Genomic DNA, 15,333 nt, shown 5'->3' on the forward strand with positions numbered 1-15,333 from the left:
ATCAACAAGTTCACAGCAACTAAAACTCCTCCCACCTCCACAGAGTCAACAATCCTACCGAAGAAAGCACTACGAGAGAGCGGATAAAGATGAGGTAAAGAACCACAAACCATTATGTTAACAAGCTCCTGTCTGAGCACAATCAGCTCTCAAAATTCACCCTCAGAACCAAGAAGATTTTATAGATAACTTACAGATAAATTTAATAGTGATGGAATGTTTGTTTTTTAAGAGTCATGTCTCCACTATATAAGTCATTATCTATGTGTAATATAATTAGTGAGAATGAAAACTCAATTTTTAATTATATTGAATTTTAATTATTTTAAATCTAGCTACATAAACCTAATGTTTATTAGGCAATGTAGTTCTAGATAAAGTGAACAAATAAAAACTAAAAGAATTAGTAATTTTATAGACATTTGTGGTTTATCCAACTTGTCTCACTCTTTAGACCAGAAGCAATTGTCACTGTAATTTTGCTCTTTCCTTCTCATTTGGTTCAGAGATTAATGCAAACTAAGAAGAGGGGGGAGAGGAGGAGGAGGGCTAACAGGAACCAACTTAAAATACAGAAGCAAAATAGGTGTCTAAGAACTCAATGATGGACTGGAGAGATGGCTTAGTGGTTGTGAGCACTGACTGCCCTTCCAGAGGTCCTGAGTTCAAATCCCAGCAACCACATGGTGACTAACAACCATCTGTAATGGGATCTGATGCCCTCTTCTGGTGTGTCTGAAGACAGCTACAGTGTACTCATATAAATAAAATTTAAAAAAAAAAAAAAATTCAATGATTTTTCTATTACCTGAAATTTAAAAAAGAAAAAAGCACCAAGGCAGAAAACGTTTAAGAAGCAGAAAAATTGGGGTTGGGGATTTAGCTCAGTAGTAGAGCGCTTGCCTAGGAAGTGCAAGGCCCTGGGTTTGGTCCCCAGCTCCGGAAAAAAAAGAACAAAAAAAAAAAAAAAAAAAAAAAAAAGAAGCAGAAAAAAATATTTACAAGTGTTACATAGAGCAAATGAATGACCTACCAGAAAAATATGGCATGTTTTTGTTAATAAGAAATACCCTACTCTTACCCAAAGGACATGGTACCAGACTGAAGTCCCACCAAAGTCAATGTGGAAATCTGTGTAGCTATCCTGAACTCCCATTAAGCAGTACTTCTGGACAAAGGGCTTGGGGAAGACTGAATCATCTGGCCAGTAATTTTCCACCCACGAAAGTTTTCTGGCTATATCAGGAACCTCCACCAATTCAGACATCCTAAAAAAAGAAAAAGACATACATACATAGGAACATAATACAAATTAAAGACTTCTTAAAATAATTCTTCCCATGTCACCCAAGCAAAGCAATTAAATGGCACTCAAGATTAATAAAACTTAAGCACTTAAATGAATTTTATGTCGTTGTTGTTGTTGCTGTCATCATCATCATCATTTTGGAGACATGGTTTCACTATGTAGCTCTGTCCTGGAACCAGGGTGGCCTTGAACTCCTAGAGATCCACCTGCCTCTGTACCCTGAGTGCTGAGATTAAAGGTGTGCACCACTATACCCAGCTGCATCTTGTTTTAAATATTTCATGAGCCTGGCAAAGTGAAATTTAGAACATGGCTTCCAAAGGATAGCTATAAAAGTTACAATTATGCTTCTTACTAAAATATCATTAAATTACGGTTAGCTAAAATTCCGACTGCTAAGGCAAACTGTGCAGAGATACTCACTTTGTATCTGAAAATTCAAGGCTGATCACATTTAACACTTTTGGTCTGTTAGGATTCATGAAGTATTTAACGTAATTGTGGAGTGTCATTTTGCTGTCTGCCTGCCTTGCCACATCAATAACGTCTATCACTTTGTCACCACCTGCAGAAAAAAAATTACAGTCATATTGTTATTGGCCTTTAAAGTTTCATAAATACTCTAAATAAAAATACTAAAAATCGTATTTGCTTAGTATACTAATTAAGTCAACTATAAATCTACATAGAAGATTTCTTGTGAGGGGTTGGGGATTTGGCTCAGTGGTAGAGCGCTTGCCTAGCAAGAGCAAGGCCCTGGGTTCGGTCCCCAGCTCCAAAAAAAAAGAAAAAAAAAAAAAAAAAAAGATTTCTTGTGGGTAGCTTAAAATGACAAAAACAAAAGAACAATAAATTGGGATATAAAATTGTTCACTGTCTCCTGGGTTTCAGTTTCCTCATGCATAAAAAAAGACTGGCTTTTTCCCTTTAATTTCTATAATGCTAGAGTCTAAGTTTTAAAAGGAGGCACCAGGGGATCAGTAAACAAGCTCATCAGGGGAAATCATTTTTGCTTCACTGGTTGTGTCTTCTAATATTCTCCCTGAAGAATTAGTGGTCATCAAGCAAAAGCCAATTCATAGTAGTATATGGTCTGGATGTTCATATTCTGAGTTGTGATCACCTCACAGCGTTCCCTATCAAACCACAAGATGATGCTTGCAGACTGCTGAGGCACCACCCTAGGAAACAAAACCCCTTTAAAAGGGATTACAGAATGAGTTTGGGTGCAAAATATGGCAAGAGTTAACCAATCTGAAATAGAAAATAAGTGTTCCATTCTTGTCAATGTAACTTCAGATAGACTAGTTAATACTGCCACAGGTTTATCTTCATAGAAAACATAATAGTTGTACTGCTATTGTTTTAACTTTGCAATGCTTTGCCACTTTAGTGGATAAAGGAGTTTGAACAACTTTTCCTATAATTAAATTAACTAACAATTTACTTTGTAGGCAGTTAGGTTTAAATTAAATCTAAGCCTTATTCCAAGTTTATCATATATTTAATTTTAGATGAACGCTGAAGTCAGGGTATTTAACTGGACTTTTCTAAATGAAACAGTTAGTGAAAATGAATAAAGGGACAGCTTCTTCAATATGACATGCTGGGGAGACAATAGGTAGTAGTGAACACACAGTTTTGAGACAGGTGGCTTTGGATTCTGATTCTCAACACCTATTTTTGTTGCCAAATGGCATGTACATAGAGTCAACTTCATCTGCGAGGGTAAATGAAAGGAAAATTCAAGAATATGGCAAACAGTAATCTTTGCCTTGTTTCTTACTTTCTTGGGTCTCAGAATTACAAGTCAGTTCAGGTATCATTAAATGGCAATATTCATCAAGTCATTAACATAAATACATGTTTGAATTCAACCTTTTTTCATAGCCTCTCCTCTAAAAGAGGTCAAGAGCTGCCTTGATCCAGAAGACTAGCAAGTTCAGAATTTACACCCCCAATTCTACAGATACCTAGAACCTATCCAGTTTCTCATGTCTTGAAATCTATGGCTGCCCTTCAGTAATGGTCTTTCCTGCACAAATATCAATTTAATAACTAAGAAAGCAGTAGGATAAGGCTGACAAAGCAAGAATAGGTAAAATGCTTCATTCTTTTCTGACCATTGTAGGTCTGTGGAATTGCTTTCAACAGAGGCATTTCTGACTTTACTTCTCCTGACCCTTATGAAGCATCCAGCATGCAGAGCTGGTATTTTCCATTCCACAACAAAACTGTTAAGACTAACAGCTTTACCGTGTTTTTGCAAGTACTTAAAGGAACCAAGTTCGTACCTACATAACGTTCCACATCCATCACTGAAAAAGCAGGTGAAGGGAGTCTGAGTCCAAGGTCATCTAATTTAGGGACCATAATAGGGACATCAAATCCATGTTTTTCCAGATATCTTTGTGTCAGCTGACTGCCATGCATCTTTACAATGACTTCATCGGCACTAAGAAAAATGTTAAGAATGAAATGTCATTTTTGTTGATAAGCTGTTTATAAAAGTCCTATTAGGTAATGAATTAACTTAGAGAAAAGAATGTGGAAGCATTCATTTCAGTGGTTCTCAATCTAATTCTCCTCTTTAAAACTTTCACAGAACTCTTAAAGTAAAATTCATGTTTAATTAATAAAATAATAGGTCACATAGGAATGTAAAGTGTGAGATGTAATACAACTGTTAGAGTCAAATTATGTATTCATATGAAAAGGTACCTATGATATATATCACAAAAGCAAACTGTATAATACCATTCATAACACAACTACATTTTTAAAGAATTATACACATACACATAAACATAAATGTTTTGAAATAAAAAAAAATCTTGACTTACATTATGTCTTACATAGGAATTATTAAAACCTATTCAATTTATTTTATATACCCTGTATACATTTCATCAACTATGTTTAATTCAATAAGTATTTTGCTATGGTTTAAAGAACCAAAAGCTTATAGAGTTAGTTAAAAGAAGCCCTTCAGTTAACAGCAATAATAGTTTAGATATCTGTGATCCTATTTGTAACCTATTCTCATCTGGGTTTACCTCAGCAGAAGAGTGAATGAATTACTATGGATCTTAATGCTATGTTTTGAGAGTCAAAAATCTTTGAAATAAGTAAAAGCCTTATTTCCTCTCCCTGAAAAATGTCTGCCCACACAGACACGAATTTACATAGATGGGTTTTAGGAAAACACAAAACACCTGAGACCTGTAAATAAGCCCAGACTAAAAATCTGTGGCTGTGTGAAATAAAAAGAAATAAAATCAAGCATTGTTGAGTAAAAAGAAAAACAAGCAAACTGGTAACTGACAGCTTGAGAACAAAAGCCCACCACCACCACCCCAAGATAGGGTTTCTCTGTGTAGCAGCTATGATTGTCCTGGAACTCTGTAGACTAGGCTGGCTTCAAACTCACCTGCATCTGCCTCCCAAGTGCTAGGATTAAATGCTACCAATCCTGGCCCAAGAATAAGACTCTTAATTCAACAAAAATCACCTGGAAACACTGGTCCGCATTTCCTCTGTCTCACCCAACCCGAGGGAGGCAGATGTGGATGGTGGGTAGTTTTTCGTCACGATTCTGTTTAAGGACTAAAAGGTGGTAAGCAGAGGGAAAGACCGAGGGAAAATAGAAGTTTTTAATGCAAAATCTGAGAGAAAATTCCGTAACAGGCCGAATGTGATACTGTGATTTAAATTTAAATTGTGCTTCCTCTCTTTAACAAGCTGAGATATGATCTTGTGTAAAAAGCCTATTAAGCATTATCTCTTTAAATAGATGTCAGGCAGTGAGTAGGAAATGATCTGAATTAGCATGATTAAATGCTTTATAATGCTTTCTCACTCTCGTTTAGCCTAGACAGCTCAGTATACTCCATTATTTTAAGAATCAAGAAAGAGCTCAGTCCTGATGCCATCAGAGGCTAGGCAATGACCACTCACTCGTGCCTCTGGTGGGCCCAGGCCCAGACAGCCAATACAATGATTTGAAAAGAACAGGGATGCAAAACAGGAAAAGGCCAGAAGAAAAACAGCGGGTGCATTATCAGAAGGAATCAGAAACTTAGAACTGCTTCAAATCAGTATATTTTCAAATTCTGGGGATGAGTATTTTTACAGTGTACATAAACATAGCAGAGGTTCCATGAACCTAAGCCTAGTTACACCTATGCCCTGTAATGTCCTGATATTTTTTATTTCCTTTACAGAAAAAAGTGAAAAGCTAGCTGACACCAATGACATGGAGACCACGAAATTCGAAAAGACTACTTTAGACAATGCCACTTTATCAGCCAATGCTGTTAAATCTTGTTTAAGCCATACCTTGGGAAGACTCGAGAACGTAGTTCTTTAACGAAGGCCCTAGTTCCAGCTTGCACAGGTTTGGAGCCATCATCCGCTTCTGTGTAGTCATGCCTGTGCCAGTTCCTCCTCTTCTTCACTGAATTTACAAAGTCAGAAAAAAAGAAACATTTTTGGTAACTGGCAATATTATGTACTGTCTAGTTGTTATAGTTTACATAATCAGAAGTTAACAACGGTAGGCACAATGAAAACACTCAAGTGTTTTAATGCATTCCCAGCCCACAAAAGAAAATTTTACAAAAGCTAATGCTGTAATTATAAATAATTAACTGAGAGTTTTAAAAGCCTGATCATTTCATTCAAAATAACTTAAAAATTAATTCGAAGAATTTAAAGCAGAAAATGAAGTCTTTTATTTACTCACATTTAACCATAATATGTCCTAATTATTTAAAATTAATTTTTATTAAAACATCAAGTCATACTGTTATTAACCACATCATCCAAATTATCTTCTCAGGATAAGGCATTTAATCACACATCAAAGATCTATTCTAACAGCATAACACCATTCTCTTTTATTTAAAGATTTGGTCTCCAAATAAGCACATTTCTACTGACACAAAGAAGAGAGAAGAGTTCACCAAAACAAAATTAAAGCAAGGCATGGTGAGCACATAACCACACCCAGTTTATAAAGCGCTGGGAATCAGACTGAACTTCTTGCATGCTCTACCAATTGAACTATTATACCCCAGCCTGATTTTAAGTTATTGCAAATGCTTCCCCTACCAAGATCCTAACACTGAATCCACATCTAGTAACAGTCACAGACATAACGAATGTAGAAATCAGGGTTATTTATATGTAAGATTCTAAAGATTCCCAAGTAACTTACTATGACTACATCTTCAATACAAAAAAGTTAAGTCCTACCCCACCCCAATTAAAATCTCAAGAAAACTTTTGAATTACAGTTGAATCTTCCTAAGAAATTCCACTAAGATATCCTTTGTGTGTTATTTTTTCTTCTCATTTGAAACCATTCATATAATGGCTGTAGAATGGCTTGGCAGTTAGGAAAACTTACTGCTCTTATAGAGCCTTAGAATTCAGCGCCCATCACCGACATCAGGTGGATCTCTGATGCCCTCTCCTGGCCTCCTCTGGCACCCATACATATGCACATACGAATACAGACACACACAAAACACACATAGAAGTAAAAACAAATCTTTAAAACCACTCCTACAATTCAGGAACATCTTATTGTAGATTTGCCTCTATTATACATGGACATAAAACTTTTATTTCATCTAGTATCACTTGTTTTTATACTAATTATTTTCTTGTTTTATGAACATTTTCTCCCTATTAAATATTCAAAAGCAAATTAGAAACAGCCAACAATTTTAAGATGTAGATGTGCCATGTTTTAATTATTTTTTTATCCTTAAGCATAATGGTGGTTGAATGAGAATGGTTCCCAGAGGCTAATGTATTTGAATACTTAGTCCCTAGTTAGTAGATTTTTTGCAGGGATTAATAAGTGTGGCCTTTGGCCCCATCCCTTACTGGCTGAAGCATTTGGAAGAGCAGGCCACACCTCACCTGGGCAGCACACTAGAGCTGGCCCTTGTGACAGGCAACATGAGCTGAGTGAAGGAGAGGTGGCCCTGCCCCTTACCTGGGCAAAGTGGGAGAGCTGGCCCTGGTGGCATGGACACAGGAAAGCTGACAGGCTGACCAACTCAGCTTCCTCCCAAACCCAGATCTAGGACTCTGAGTTCATCCACCCCAACATCTACCCCGTCTATGAACTGCTGGAGTATATGAAGGGTCCCATTCTGCAGACTCAAAGCTGTAGGATCTCTACAACACAGGACAACAGCAGAATTTCCAATAAGAGTCCCAGTTGAGGATCTAGTACTGACTATAACAAAAGCCAGAGGCTTCAAACCAGACCAATGACTCATTGCAATGATCATTTGCATGTAAAGCTGTTTGGGCAAAAGGGTATACTGTGGGACACAACACAGCTTCCACACAGCAAGATGATCTTGTTCTATTTTGTTTTTCTCTTTTATTTTTATTTTTTGTTTTCACTAAGGGGGGGGGGGAGTTGCAGGGGTGGAGGGCAGCCATGAAGGGATGGGGAAATGAGAGGAATTGGGATGAATGATGTAAAATTCACAAAGAATAAAAAGTTTTTTCAAAAAATAACTGAAATGGGGCTGGGGATTTAGCTCAGTGGTAGAGCGCTTACCTAGGAAGCGCAAGGCCCTGGGTTCGGTCCCCAGCTCCGGAAAAAAAAGAACCAAAAAAAAAAAAAAAAAAAAAAAAAGAAAAAAATAACTGAAAAAAGAAAAAGTATGGCCTTGTTGGATGAGCTATGTCACTGGGGGGCAAGCTTTGAGGTTCCGAGAGTCTGCAGTTCCCAGTGCATACTTGCTCTGCCCATGGGTGTTTGTCACAATGTGAGCCCTCAGCTGTTCCTCTGCTCTGTCACCATGGGCTCCAAACTGTTCGAAACTATTAGCCAAATTAAACACTTAAGTTTAAAATTAAAATTAAAACTTAAGTTGCCTTGGTCATAGTGCTTCATCAAAGCAACAAAAAGTAATTAAAACAAGCACATCATTTGTTCTTAATCTTTCTTCATATAGCATTGTGATTAGCAGTCAAGTACATAAATCTGTTTCTGTGATAAATTTCCAGAAATGCTAGAAGACACTGGTGATTTGACTGAGAATAGCCACCAAAGGCTGTTAAATATTTTTTTGACTTATCAATCATCACTTTATTTCTGCTACAAAATTCACCAGAAAAAGGTACTGCAACAATCTAATATAAAGCAAATCTTTAACCAAAGAACATGGTATAGATCTTTTAAAAAATATTGATACTTTATCACAAGAACTAGAGAAAAATTCAATTCTATCATCAGGACCAATGTTAAATATATTTAAATAGTTGGTCCCCATTTGGTGGCTATCAGGGATGGATTAGGAGGTATGGTCCTGTTGGAGGAGATATGTTGCTGGTAACCAGCTTGAGGTTCCAAGCCTCCCACCATCCCCAGTACACTCTCTCTGCCTCCTGCTTGTAAATAGAAATATGATCAGCTCTGTCCCTTCCACCTGCCACCATGGCCATGCCTTCTCTCTGCCATAATGAAACTCTAACCTTCTGTATCTGTAAACCCAATTAAACTGTAAGTCTCTTTCCTCTGTAAGTCGCCTTGGTCATAGAATTTTATCACAGCAACAAAAAAACACAAACAGCATTATTTTAAGGATACTTATATACCATAAAACTGCCTCAAGGAAAGTGGGTGTAGAACAACACAAAAGCTGCCTATTTGTTAAGTAAACTATGATATCCTCCCCCTCCCTTCCCGCCACCGCCTTCTTCGACACAGGGTCTCTTTACATACTATTAGCATTCCTGGAACTCACTATGCAGACCATGATGCTCTTGAATTCAGAGATCCACTTGCCTCTGCCTCCCAAGTGCTAGGGATAAAGACATGTGCCACCATGCCCACCTAGAGGTTCCTTTTAATTTTTGCAGGGCACATTAACCAGTGAAGTATACTCAATTTATAACTTGATAACTATGAGTCCACACTACAGCTCTAACAAATAACTACACATGATTTAATCAGGTAATTTACCATCTCATAAAATATTTTTGCACATATTGAAGGAGGTAACATAGGTCAAGTACTTACTCTTGACCTATAATAACTTCCTCTAAAGGGCTGACCAATAGATTAAGGGAAGCATGCAACTGTCCTATTTGGCCAACAAGCTTAAAATATAAAATCACCACTACAACAGCTGACTGAATTTTATTTTAGAGGAAGCCAGTGAAGGAATAGTTTGGTAGTGGTCACAGGGACTGGGGAGAAAATGTCTGCCTTGGTTGCATGTGCCTGAGGAGCAGACAGAATATATATTCAAATGCTGAGCAGCTCTCTGCTTTACAATAAGGTTCTTAACAACTGCAAAGTATAATCTAATTCACCTTATTATGCATTACAATGTCTCGATTGCATCCATAATAAAGACATCTGGGATATTCTGACAGGAACAAGAAACCCTGGATATCAAGAAACACTTAATAGCAGAGGGAAAGGAATTAAAAGGAATTACCCAGGTTCAAGTGGAAGGAGAAGTGAGGGAGGGGATGAACCAAATCAAGACAAAACAGATTACTGCATCTTGGGCATCTCTGAATACTCAAAGTTGGATGTTTGCCCAGAAGATGGCCAGTGTCTGGTATGAAGGTCTTTAAAGAGAAGAGGGACTTTAAGGGCCAAGTAATAGGCAAGCATCTCTCTGAAACATCTTTATTCAAAGTGCAAGTTGTGATCCATTATGGTCTGTGTAATCAACTTAGCAAGTGTGGTAGGATTTTTAAAAGATGACATCATATAGGAAAAATAGAGTGTATCTCTTGAAGTAGTACTGCCCCTTAGCAACTATTTCATATAAATAAAATTCAAATCATCTCATTTGGGGAACAGATATTTGAATTCTATACCAAAACTGATATAATAGAATTTAGTTCTGTTCCACCTGAAATACTGTGTTGTTTACTTCCCAACTCACTCCTAACCAAAACTTACACAACATACATTATCAGTGCTACGAGCACTGCTACCAGCAAGACTCATGTAACATTCCTACAAGGGGCACTAAATTAAAGGTGTACACTGTATTTGTCACTTGTACTTGACATAAAGTATTCTTATGTATTCCTACAGCTTAAATTCCTCAGTCTATTATAAAGAGATTAATAAGAAGATTATTAGTATTTCTTACAAATGATCAGTCTAATTGTTACTACATCTCTTTTCCATGCTATTTTTATATAATGAAGTTTCTACTTAGAAAACTATAAAGAGACAAAACCCCACACTGAAAACAAAGAGGCTGCAGGCTGCCTACGTCCCACCTATGTTCACCTAAGTATCCTCAGCCAAAGTCCTTGTTTTGTTTTGAATGTTTTTGAGACAGAGCCTCACTATGCAGCTCTGGCTGGCCTGTAACTCACTATGTAAGACCAGGCTGTCCTTGAACTCCCATAGATGTGTCTGCCTCTGCCTTCCAAGTACTGGAAAGGGGAGCTGGAGAGATAGGCTTTGGTGATCTGGGTGCTGGAAATTAGAGTCTAAGCCTTAGCCTATAATGGCTGAGCTGTCTCTAGCCCTCCTAGTTTTAAAATAACAAAGTCTACTGTTTCCTTTAATTTTGTGAACACAAAAATTATATTTTACAGTCAATAATTTGTAAAGAAATAACTATACCCCAAAGCCTTTTTAACATTTTCTCTCACAATGGTACAATGACATCTCAATTTAGTGTTTGGAACTATCTGTAAAAGACCAAATAAAAATATTGTTTTGTTTCTAATACTGGTATACTATAGACTGGTGGACAAAAAGGATTCTGACCTTGACTTTGTATTCTCCAAAAAGACTGTCACCAGAGACTTGCTCTGGCCTTACCCTCCATACCTATCTTTCTATGGACATTAGGGGTGCAAAAGGGAGAAGTTTTAAGCAGATAATCTTTGACATCCAAATTCAGTAAACACATGCACTCTTTTACCTATCAAGACCCTGATTTTCTCCTAAATATTCAATGTGCATCTGACCATTAAGAGTCAAATCTTAACTTTGCACACTGCTCCAATACAACATCAGTCACAGTAAGTTTCTAGAATCAAGTAAGCTTTTCTTGACATGCTTTGTAAATTGAAAAGATGTGCTTAAGTTTAGAAACTCTACACAAGCAATTAAAAATGTTAGTATTTTTCTCCCTCATTCTTGTGGCATATTTAATTATTCAAAGGCTTACCCAGCACTTGAGAGGCAGAGACCAGTTGGATCCGCTCCAAGTTTGAAGCCAGCCTGTCTAGAGTGCGTTCCAGTACAGCCAAGGCTACACAAAGCAGCTGTCTTGAAAAACTACACACACACACACCACACACACACACAAATTTAGGACCAGTGTGGGCTAAAAAACAGATTGCCTCAAATTATTAATTATTTTTTCAGACATAAAAAAGTATTTTTTAAAAAATCTTTCCTAATGTTCTTAGGAGGTATTATATAATAAAAGTGCCATCTTACGCATGCTAAGTTTCAAAGGTTTTTCATTTAAGCATTTAGTACTTACTTAAGGAAGAACCATGTAGAACTGCACAGTTGGGGCAGTGATACAAGTCAATATCAACAGCATGATGTTCTTCTACACCAACACAGCTAAGACAAAAACAAAACGTAAATGGAAAAGCTTTGCTTATTACAACTGGACTTGAGCTGAGAAATATACAATAACTCAAACAGCAAATCTGAAACACAAGAATAAATTTTATTATCTTCTCCCTCCACACACTTGCTAATAATTGTGGGGGGAAACACAACCCAATGTGCAGGAAGCGATTCACTCCCAGGTACAGCAGAGACATCACAAATAGTGCAATTATAAGAATAAAACCTTCAAGCACTGTGTAAATGTCATTGTTCAGAAATTACTGCCAATAAGATGAGTCAAAATGATAAGTAAGGTAAGTCATAATGAAATTCTGAATTATTTTCATCTTAACAATGAATGTACTATATAATTATTTTGTCTATTGCAGAATTTGCAAGTAGAAATGTATATCCTTAAATGAATGTGTTTGAAAGAAGAAGACTGGCATTACTGACCTAAGCATATACACTTCAAAAACGTTACCAAGAATATCAAAATAAACCCCAAGAACACACCACGCTCCATCAAAATTTTGGTTACATTCTACTCAGAACTAGAAAAGGCAATCCGAAAACAATATGAAAACATAAAAACAATCCAAAACAGAAAGGGATAATGGTGTAAATATCCTAATGCCTAATCTCAATGCACAGAGCCAAGTAGCAGAAACAACATGGCATTCCCACAAAAACAACTAGTACAAGGAACACTGGACATTCCCATGGAGAACAAAGCTAGAACAAACCCAGCACTTATCCAGCATTGGTTATCCAACATAAAATTCACTTCAAAATGGACTAAAGATCTTATTTATTTTTAAGATTTTAAAATTTGACACTGTTGGAGAAACTATATATACAAAGCACTACAGACAGACACAACCAAGGACTTTTTGAAAAGGCGTCTAATAGCACAGAAAATAATTTCAAGAACTGACAAAAGCTACTGCATGAAACTTAAAAGGAAAGAATCTGGGCTGGAGGGATGTCTCTGTAGTTGAGATCACTGATGCTCTTCCAGAAGACCAGAGTTTGATTTTCCAAAAATAAATACTCTTCTACACATAAATAAATCTTTTTAAAAATTAAATTCTTCTGAAAATGACTAATAAATTTCAATTCAAAGAATATGGAACCTGAAACACATTCTAAACATGATTCTAAAATAAATGTAGAAATGAAAAAGGCCGAGAATACACAAGATAGCCAAGTATTCATAGAAGATAAAACAAAGTTCTACTATATCTGAACATTTATTTTAAAGACCATTCAAACTAGATATGTCAGTGTTCCCCAAGTACAGATCCATATCCACAGGGACACTTAGGCATAAGGGAATGTAGAAGGGTCACTGCAGAGCAAACAAACAGGATAGACTTTTTAATGAAAGGTTCTATAATGTCTCATTTATTTGCATGGGAAAAAGAAAAAAAATCAGGTATGTTTTTCTTTTCTTTTTTTTTTTTCTTTTTTTTCCCTTTTTTTCTGGAGCTGGGGACCGAACCCAGGGCCTTGCGCTTCCTAGGCAAGCGCTCTACCACTGAGCTAGATCCCCAACCCCAGGTATGTTTTTACAATGTAAAAATGCTCTGTAGTGGGGTTGGGGATTTAGCTCAGCGGTAGAGCACTTGCCTAGGAAGCTCAAGGCCCTGGGTTCGATCCCCGGTTCCGGAAAAAAAAAGAACCAAAAAAAAAAAAAAAAAGCACTGTAGTTGCCAGGCATGATAGCACACACCTTTAATCCCAGCACTTAAGAGACAAAGGCAGATGGATTTCTGTGACTCTGAAGCCAGCCTGGTCAAGATAGTGATACCCTATCTCAAAGACAGAAAAGAAGAAGTTTAATGAGATGATAAACCTCAGTACAAACATTTTACAGAATAGCACTGCAAGTAAGGTTGAGTGGTAGAAAGTTCATCTTAAACAAGCAGCACTTACAAGAGGAGAAACTGGTCATTTAGGCCATATTAAAGTAACTTCAGTTCACTAAATTACAATTTTATGAAAAAGGGCAAACATAAGTCAGAATAAAGGACATTCCAAAGAAGATACTCACCAAAGAAATTATACCCAAAATGTAATTATCTCCTCTAAAGTCACGGAGAGGAAAGCTGTGTGGTCAATATGAATATGAACAGCCATTTTAGAGAACAAAGCACATGAAGTACACACCTACCTTTATGCTCATAGCCAACCTACTTATGATAGTCTATCTACAATAAAATTACAGTACATTCTCATAATAGAATCCCATGGAGAAATGAATATTCAATGAAAAACTACATGAGCAAATTCTACAAATTAGGCTGGAGAAATGGCTCAGCAGTTGGTGAGAGAACTACAGAGATGCCCAAATTGGTTCACAGCACCCATGTTAGCACCCATGTTAGCACCCATGTTAGCACCCATGTTAGCACCCATGTTAGCACCCATGTTAGACAGGTCAAAACTTCCTGTAATTCCAGCTTCAGAGAAGCCAAGCGTCCTTTTCCACCCTCTATGGGCACTGCATTCAACATGCATAAACCTGTATCAGACACATGTAACTTTTTAAAACTTCTACAAATTAATCTATTAAATTTAAAACAAGAAAAACAAGAAAAAAAAGACATGTCATGGCACACACCTATTAGCACAAAAGTGACTCCCACAATACTTAGGGAAAAAGAGAAGCCAAGGATATTCCAATTAGTTAAGAATATCTAGGACAAAACTTGACTATTAATTCTCGAAGACCCATGAGTTCCCCTCTGCAGTTTCTAATTCTCACTACACCTCATCTCATCTATCTGCTTATTAAAATGCCAGTGAGCTAGTGTGATGATGCACCTCTCCAATACTAGCACTAACACAGCTGAAGAAGGACCAGAAGCCCAAGGTCATCGTCAATATACAGTGAGTTCAAGGCCAACCTGGGTTACACTGAAACACTCAAAGAACAAAATAATATAATGTGTATTAAAACATAAAATATAAGATATGCCAGTGATGTCTTCGAGTTTTCAGCCAATTCTCATCAACTAACCGAACATACCTAAACACTTAACAAATTTGGTAATTCAAAAATAGTCAATTTGGAGGCTGGAGAGACAGCTGAGTTAAAAGCATTTGATGCTCTTACAGAGGATCCAGGTTAGGCCCCCAGTACTCATATGGAGGCTTACACTTGTCTCTAACTCCACTTCTAGGGAATCTGACACCAGATTCTCTGTGGGCACTGCATAATGTCTATAATACATTTATATTAAAAACTAATACATCTAAAATAAATATTTTTAAAATAGTAAATTTAGAGGCTGGAGAGATGGTTCAGCAGTTAAGAACACTGACTGCTCTTCCAGAGGTCCTGAGTTCAATTCTCAGCAATCACATGGTGTCTCACAACCATCTGTAATAGATCCGATGCCCTCTTCTGAAGAGAGGTACAATGTACTCATAC

The 15,333-nt window shown here is 36.9% G+C and overlaps 1 protein-coding gene across 3 annotated transcripts in view; it reads right to left on the bottom strand.

Moving 5' to 3' along the window:
• Kdm7a (lysine demethylase 7A) overlaps positions 1–15,333 on the bottom strand; it is a 64,990-nt gene that overhangs the window by 29,449 nt on the left and 20,208 nt on the right. For 2 of the 3 annotated variants that reach the window (XM_087659236.1, NM_001428919.1), the window contains 5 exon segments: positions 11,818–11,903; positions 5,648–5,765; positions 3,604–3,764; positions 1,733–1,874; positions 1,082–1,268 (listed from right to left, as the gene is read on the bottom strand). Coding sequence is in view for 2 of the 3 variants with exons in the window: in NM_001428919.1 (NP_001415848.1) it covers positions 1,082–1,268; positions 1,733–1,874; positions 3,604–3,764; positions 5,648–5,765; positions 11,818–11,903 (694 nt within the window). In the remaining variant the exon portion in view is untranslated. 3 annotated transcript variants of the gene reach the window in all.

This window comes from Rattus norvegicus, chromosome 4 (assembly GCF_021556685.1).
Source record: "Rattus norvegicus strain SHRSP/BbbUtx chromosome 4, alternate assembly SHRSP_T2T, whole genome shotgun sequence".
Classification (NCBI taxonomy): Eukaryota; Metazoa; Chordata; class Mammalia; order Rodentia; family Muridae; genus Rattus; species Rattus norvegicus.